Source organism: Astatotilapia calliptera, chromosome 3 (assembly GCF_964374335.1).
Source record: "Astatotilapia calliptera chromosome 3, fAstCal68.1, whole genome shotgun sequence".
NCBI lineage: Eukaryota > Metazoa > Chordata > Actinopteri > Cichliformes > Cichlidae > Astatotilapia > Astatotilapia calliptera.
The window spans coordinates 71,917,941-71,926,164 of record NC_137424.1 but is presented as its reverse complement, the minus strand read 5'-3'; the positions used below and the strand labels follow the sequence as shown (position 1 = coordinate 71,926,164).

General features: G+C 41.2%; 1 protein-coding gene across 2 annotated transcripts in view; it reads right to left on the bottom strand.

The window, feature by feature from the left end:
- Positions 1-1,020: 1,020 nt before the first annotated feature.
- LOC113010598 (uncharacterized) overlaps positions 1,021-8,224 on the bottom strand; it is a 29,513-nt gene continuing 22,309 nt past the window's right edge. The window contains exons 2-3 of one of the 2 annotated variants that reach the window (XM_080299104.1): positions 8,082-8,217; positions 1,021-6,909 (exon numbers count right to left, since the gene is read on the bottom strand). In XM_080299104.1, coding sequence (XP_080155230.1) covers positions 5,665-6,909; positions 8,082-8,099 — 1,263 coding nt within the window. In that variant the 5' untranslated portion in view covers positions 8,100-8,217 and the 3' untranslated portion in view covers positions 1,021-5,664. The remainder of the gene's footprint in view (positions 6,910-8,081; positions 8,218-8,224) is intronic. The other variant, XM_080299105.1, reaches the window with a different exon arrangement.

The window sequence follows — 8,224 nt, the reverse complement described above, 5'->3', positions numbered from 1 at the left end:
ACAACGAGGCAACTGCTGAATGTTACAGGAGTAATACATCCCCTGTTGTCAGTGCTCCAGGTATCAGGCTTTTGATGTCCTCCTTTATCTCATAGTGGACAGAAATGATTTCTTTTGGAGTGGCACAAATAATTTGTGTGGCATCAGATTTGATGCAGAACACCTGATTGTTCTCTAAATAGTTTGTTTAAAAAAATGTATTGGCTGCATTTTTAGGTAAACAGCTGCAAAAACATTGTTCTTTGCAAAACTCAGTAACTTTATATAACTATATAATTAATTGCCCAGCATTGGTCTTTGCATACTGTATTTTGCAGACAGAGTTACAGGACTCTCTCCCAGACCACAGAGTTATTATACAGGTCAGAGCTTTATTTAAAAAAAAAAAAAAAAAAAAAGCTGTCCTTTTAAAATTGGAGTTAAAGTTATTTTTACTTCCAATAGCATTAACATATTACACAAGTCATGAATAAGATTATTTTTTCATTTTCATTGTAAGTGGGCTAAAGCAGATAATTAAAAGTAGTCTAACATAATTGTAAATGCTGTAATATGATTATTTTAATAAACCATGTAACTTGGATGGATTCGAAACTGGTGTGAACATGTCTGCTGTTGCTCACAGTGGTCCAAGGGATTCCTCAGGGAGTTTGTGCATTCGCTCAACACATGAAAAATTACAGGGAACATTGATCATCACAGTACTGTATAAAACCATGCGCTCACTTCTTAATTACCTGGAAGCACCTTAAGGACAACCAGCCCCTCTCAACAGCTGGGACCAATCAGCTGGCAAATAGATAGGCATAGGAGACCAAACACTGAGGAACAAATCCTCATTTCCTCCTAAGGCAACAGCATTTTCTCCATTTCAGCCAATTGCTTTTGCACAATTTACCTCTTGTGCTCAGGCAACATGTAGGGCCATAAACATACTTTCACGCCAGGCCGCGTTTCAAAGTGGTGCTCCATGAGAGTCCTGCAGACAGGGAGGAGGGAGAATACATCTGCAAACCACTGTTGCAATGCAGGAACATCTGATTTATTGGAATGTGTGAGATGTTAACCACAATAACTCTTAAACACACTGTCTGAAAACTTCATGCCCACAGCATGTTTTTGAGAAAAATCAAAAAAAAAAAAAAAAAAAAATCAAAAGCCCAGTCTCCTCCTGTGATAAACCTCCACATGTAAAGCACTGATAGTTAATTTAACTGAAAACAGTTAAATTAGTTTGAATCTGAAATCATGGGTCACACTACTTGTTGTGAGACCATTTCTTCATTTTTCACAACAAACTGTTTAATAAGATAAACTTTACACAGAGTTCATCAAATATAACTAACGCTTTAACATTATCAGGATTTCATAATACAAACTTCAAATCAACAAGAAAACAGCTGCAAAACAAGATGTGGACTTCAAGGACACAGTAAATACTCAAAAGTTAAAGGAGGAGCCAAAAATAGAGGTTTAATAGAATTTGAATGAACTAAAAGTAGTCACCTGTGATCTTTAAAATGGTCCAGATTGTGCTGCTGTTTTGTTTCAACATTTCTGTGCTGCCACTGTGAATAAGAATGTGTTCTTTGCCTAATTAAAGAAAGGTTACACTGACTCACACCTCCATCTTCTGGTACAAACTGGTATTACATGGAAGTACAGGCCAAAACCAGTTTAGCTTACGTCTCTTGTTTCTGAACATAAAGTCATAGCAGGGGTTGTTTCAAAGCAGGTTGACAGATTTAGTTCATTTTGGAAGTTTTGAGAGAGACTGCTGTGAAATTATTTGCAGTTTTGGGAGAAAAGGATTTAAGAGAAGGGATTATCACAGCAACAACTTAAATATGAATGAAGGATTTAAATTTAACCGAGGTTAAATGAATGAAGAAAAAATTTGGAAAGACTAAGAAAGTTTAAAAAAAAAAGAAATTGATATCCATATCCATATCTGTAATTTTGATACAATATTAGTTTTGTATAAAAAAAGAAAGAAGAAGACATTCCTATAACTTTAATAATACAGTAACAAGTACAACTACTAAACACTACTGTGTCCTATGGAAACAAAGATTAAAATGTAACAGGGATAACATTTTAGAGAATTAAAACCCCTCAAAGGACAAAGCATAAACTTGATATACAGGGTGGGCCATTTATATGGATACACCATAATAACATGGGAATGGTTGGTGATATTAAAGTCCTGTTTGTGGCACATTAGTATATGTGAGGGGGCAAACTCCTCAAGATGGGTGGTGACCATGGTGGCCATTTAGAAGTTGGCCATCTTGGATACAACTTTTGTTTTTTCAATAGGAAGAGGGCCAGGTGACACATCAAACTTATTGGTAATGTCACAAGTCTCTTTCGACTCCCTTGTCCATGTGAGTCGGAAGAGACTCTGCAGGGATGCTTTGAGTCAACTGACTGGGATGTTCTTTGTGATTCCAATCAGGACAATATTGACAATCTGACAGGCTGTGTAACAGATTATATCAACTTCTGTGTGGACACTGTGGTCCCCAAAAAAAACCATTCTGTGCTTCCCCAACAATAAACCCTGGGTTACCAAAAACATCAAAGCAACCTTAAACAAGAAAAAAAGAGCTTTCAGAAATGGTGACAGAGATCAGCTGAAACTGGTGCAGAAGGAGCTGAAAGCCAAGATTGCAGAGGGTAAAGAGTCCTACAGACGGAGGCTGGAAAACAAACTGCAGGAAAACAACACCAGGGAGGTGTGGAATGGAATGCGGACTATCACGGACCTGAGACAAAAGAGAGGTGTTGGGATGGATGGGGACGTCAAAAGTGATAACAACCTTAATCTGCACTTCAATAGGTTTGACTGCCCTGCGTCTCCTGTCTCCACACCCAGCTATTCCCATCTTGTCCTTTCGCCTCCCCCCTCTCCTGCCCCCTCAGACTGTCTCACCCTGTCCCTCTCAGCAGATGACATCAAAAGAGAATTGGGCAGACTCCACTCCAGCAAAGCTGCTGGCCCTGATGGTGTCAGTCCCAGGGCCCTCAGGTGCTGTGCTTGCCAGCTGTCTGGAGTTCTACAACGGATCTTCAACATGAGTCTGGAAATGCACATAGTCCCATCACTCTGGAAGACATCCTGCCTGGTTCCTGTCCCTAAAAAGATCAACCCGTCCACCCTCGGTGACTACAGGCCAGTGGCTCTGACCTCACATGTCATGAAGACGCTGGAGAGACTCATCCTGAAACATCTGCGTCTGCTGGTGGAGCCTTGGCCGGACCCCCTGCAGTTTGCTTATCAACCTCGTATGGCTTGGAGGATGCCATCATCTACCTGCTGGACCAGGCTTATTCTCACCTGGACATTGTTGGGAGCACTGTGAGGGTCATGTTCTTTGAATTCTCCAGTGCTTTTAACACAATCAGACCATCACTGCTGGGGAATAAGCTCACAGAAATGCAGGTGGATGCCCCAGTGGTTGGTTGGATTACAGACTATTTAACAAGTCGACCACAGCATGTCCGACTGAAGAGCTCCCGCTAAGATAACATCTTGAGCAGCACGGGGGCGCCGCAGGGGACAGTCCTATCCCCCTTCCTCTTCACTCTCTACACATCTGACTTCAGGTACAAGTCTCAGTCATGTCATCTGCAGAAATTCTCAGATGACTCTACCACTGTGGGCTCTGGGATGGACAGGAGGAGGAGTACAGGAGTGTGGTCGACAGCTTTGTCGAGTGGTGTGAGCTAAACCACCTACAACTTAACATCACAAAGACAAAGGAACTGATTATGGATTTTAGGAAGCAGGCTCCTCCTCCTAACCCTGTCACCATCAGTGGGGCTGATGTGGAGATAGTTGAGGACTACTGGTACTGGGGGTACACTTGGACTGTAAACTGGACTGGACCAAGAACACCAATGCTATCTTCAAAAAAGGGCAGAGTCTGCTTTTCCTACTGAGGCGACTTAGATCCTTCAATGTTGGTAGGAATATGCTGACCATGTTCTATCACTCGGTGTTGGAGAGCGTCGTGTTCTTTGCAGCTGTGTGCTGGGGAAGTGGGGTGAAGACAGCTGATGCCAAAAGGCTGAACAAACTGATTAGAAAGGCTAGTTCTGTCCTGGGTGTCAGACTTGAGAACCTGGAGGTGGTGTCTGAAAGGAGAATGCTAAAAAAGCTTGTTTCTATCATGGACAACCCCTCCCACCCCATGCACGCCCCCATGATGGACCATCAGAGCAAACACAGCAAAAGCCTCATTGCCCCGAAATGCAGAGATCGCCACAGTAAATCCTTTGTGTCGGTGGCAATAAGACTGTATAACTCTTCCTCACTCTGTAGATAATTTTCCTGAGACGATTACCAATGTTATTCTGTTCCCTTTCAGACCGTGTAATATTACCCAACAGTACCTTATTGAATATTTGTTTCATCCCCCCATCATACGCTGCTACTCCCTTTATTCTATTGCACAATACTTTGTCACTTTCTAGAATCGCCTGCACTGATAGTTAAGTTATTTATTCACCAGGATATAGTTATATATATTACTTCGTTAGTTATCTGATACTATGTCTTGCACTATCCTACGGTATATTACTGTACACTACTATTCTTATTGTATATATTGTATATCTTATATCTTATTCATCTGTTCCTCTGTCTCTCCTGCTGCTTTGAGCATGTACATGACAAAAGAATTTCCCTCTGGATAAATAAAGTTCTTCTTATTCTTATCTATACATGCAGCTTCCTAAATGTAACATTCAGGATTATTCACTGCAGGTCCAGAAATCAGAGCTACCTCATCAGATCCAAGAGTGACATCAGCTGACACTCTTTACAGGAGATTCCATCTAAACTCTGTAGAGCCCGATCAAGGTTTTTAAGTCCAACCCTGAAACCAGAAGAGGATCTTTCTCTCTCTTCAGATTCATTGTGATCCAGTGATTTCAGTCCTGCATGATCAGGCTGATGTTTGCACAGAGCAGATAATGAAGTGAATGCACATTGGTAACAGTGAAACAGTTAATGTACAGCTTGGGGTCACAGCTGAAGTTCACTTCCATGTGTGTACATTCATGTTTGTTACAATGACCTGATTGTGAGAAGCTTTTGTCACAGTGTCTGCAGTTGTATGGTGTCTCTTCTTTGTGGATTCACTTATTGCTTTTTCTTTAAGCTCACGTGCAGTGGTGAAGGATAACCCTCACCGGTCACAGATGTACTTTTTGACCCCGCTGTGGAAGAGTTCATGCATTTTTAATGTACTTGGTGTGTGGAAGCCTCTCCCACATTCTTTGCAGTAGTTCATTTTGTCTCCAGTGTGTCTACGTTGATGTGGTTTAAAGTCCCGTTGATGATTGGAGGTTTTTCCACAAAGGCCACAGAGAAACTCTTTCCCACCACCACAGTGACGACAGGGCTGAGAACTGGATCCATCTTTATCATTCTGCTTCTATGCAAAGACAGTATAAGTCAACTCTGCCAATATCCAATTACATTTCACTGTTTACATTATAACACTCAGCTTACTGGGTGAAAATGCCTCTTCATTTTTCCAAACAGTTAATTCAGTATAATTCCATAAGTTTACTGATCAGACTTGTTCCAAACACTCGGGTTACAATTACAAGATAAAAATAAATACATATCTCACAGTAACTGCACTTGTAGAGTTAATTTCTGGTGTGGATCTGTTGGTGTTTTTTCAGGTGATGTGGAGCTTTAAAAGTCTTCTCACACAGGTCACATTTGTAAGGTCTCTCCTCAGTGTGGCTAAACATGTGTTGTTGTAACTGTGCATCTGTTGTAAATGGTTTCCCACACTGATCACAGCAGCAAACATCATTTCCAGTGTGAATCCGTAGGTGAATATTTCGGTACTTTTTTTCACTGAACCTTTTTCCACAAAAGTCGCAGCTGTAGGCCTTAATTCCAGAGTGGGTAACTAGATGCCTCTGTAAGTCGCTATTTTGAGCAAAAGCCTTACCACACAACTCACAGCTGTGTGCTTTAACTCCACTGTGGATGATATGGTGTGATTTTAGGCCTTGACGATGGGTAAAAGACTTTCCACACAAGTTGCAGCTGAATGCTTTAACTCCACTGTGGATGAGTTGGTGTGTTTTTAAGCTATCAGCCAGGGCAAAAGACTTTCCACACAAGTCACACCTGTGAGGTTTAACTCCACTGTGGATGAGTTGGTGTGTTTTTAAGTTTTGGGCTTGATTAAAAGACTTTCCACACAAGTGACAGTAGTGTGCTTTAACTCCACTGTGGATGAGTTGGTGTGTTTTTAAGTTTTGAGCCAGAGTAAAAGACTTTCCACACAAGTCACAAATGTACGGTCTAACTCCACTGTGGATGAGTCTGTGTGTTTTTAAGCATCCAGCCCGGGTAAAAGACTTTCCACACAACTCACAGCTGTAAGGTTTAACTCCACTGTGGATGAGTTGGTGTATTTTTAAACCTCCAGCCTGAGTAAAAGACTTTCCACACAAGTCACAGCTGTAAGGTTTAACTTCACTGTGGATGACTTTGTGTTTTTTTAGACCTCCAGCCAGAGTAAAAGACTTTCCACACAAGTCACAGCTATATGCTTTAACTCCACTGTGGATGAGTCGGTGTGTTTTTAAGTTTTGAGCCAGGGTAAAAGACTTTCCACACAAGTCACAGCTGTACGGTTTCACTCCACTGTGGATGAGTTTGTGTGTCTTTAAGCTTTGAGCCAGGGTAAAAGACTTGCCACACAAGTCACAGCTGTACGCTTTAACTCCACTATGGAAGAGTTGGTGTCTTTTTAATTCTCCAGCCCGGGTAAAATCCTTCCCACACTCATCACAGCTGTATGTTTTCTCTCCTTTTCTTCTGTGAGGTTTGTCGGCCTCCTGAGAGCGCTGACTTTTCGCCTCATGTTGGTCCTGCAGTGACAGAGATACAAACAGAGGCAGTGAGTGAAATGCAGTAATGGAACAAACTGGAACTCCCTCCCTCCATCCACTGAGGTCCTTCAACATCTGCCAGAAAATGCTGAGGATTTTCTATGAGTCTGTGGTGGCCAGTGCGATCCTCTATGCTGTTGCATGCTGGGGGAGCAGGCTGAGGGTCGCAGATGCCAACAGACTTAATAAACTGATCCGTAAGGCCAGCAATGTTGTGGGGATGGAGCTGGACTCCCTCAAGGTGGTGTCGGAGAGGCGGATGCTGTCCAAGATAAAGACAATGTTGGATAACACCTCCCACCCACTCCATGACATGTTGGTCAGTCACAGGAGCTCGTTCAGTGAGAGACTGAGATTACCGAAAAGCACCACTGAACGACACAGGAAATCATTCCTGCCTGTGGCCATCTCCCTGTACAACGCATCCACTTAACACACTGTTTGCTGCTACAACTACACATGTTTCTTTTCCAAATATTTATTTATAAGTGACTTATGTATGTATGTATGTATATATATGTATATATTGTACTATTCTTAGTTAGCGTATTGTCTGTCTTGTCTTAATGTTGGTTTAAAATGGAGCACTGTAACAAAAAATAATTTCCCCCAGGGATCAATAAAGTATTCTGATTCTGATTCTGATTCGTGGAATTTAATGTGACAACAAACACATTGTTGGTGTGTTTCCACAACCTTGTGGTGATAGTATCACATTACAATGATGTGCTACAATGGGAGTTGTAATGAAAATGACATTATTGAAGAAATATTGATCAGCGGAGAAAATATTTTACTCATAAAAAATTGTGAGTTTAACTGATGATATTGTTGTTTCAATGTGTGCTGATAAAATATCATGTTTGTATTTTCTTGTAACTGCTGTGGTTTTTGATTGTGAATGTTGAGTAACAGGAGCAGAAGAGTATAGTGGAGCAGCGGTTGGTTTTTAAAAACCCGTTAACAGCAGCATTATCTTTTCCATCCAGGGCTCCTCCATATATATATATATATATATATATACATACATATATATATATATATATATACATACATATATACACACACATATATATACACACATATATATATATACACAACCAGCTGTGCACACTGTTTCAATAACAGTGTAACTGTGATATTTTTCTCACCTTTTGTGTTGAAGTCATTGTTTCCTCTGTAGTGGCTGAGCTGAGTCCAAATGGCTGAAATTGTCCTTCCGCTGCTCCACCATACTCTTCTGCTCCTGTTACTCAGCTGGGACACAAAAAGTATATACACACATCCCTGACAA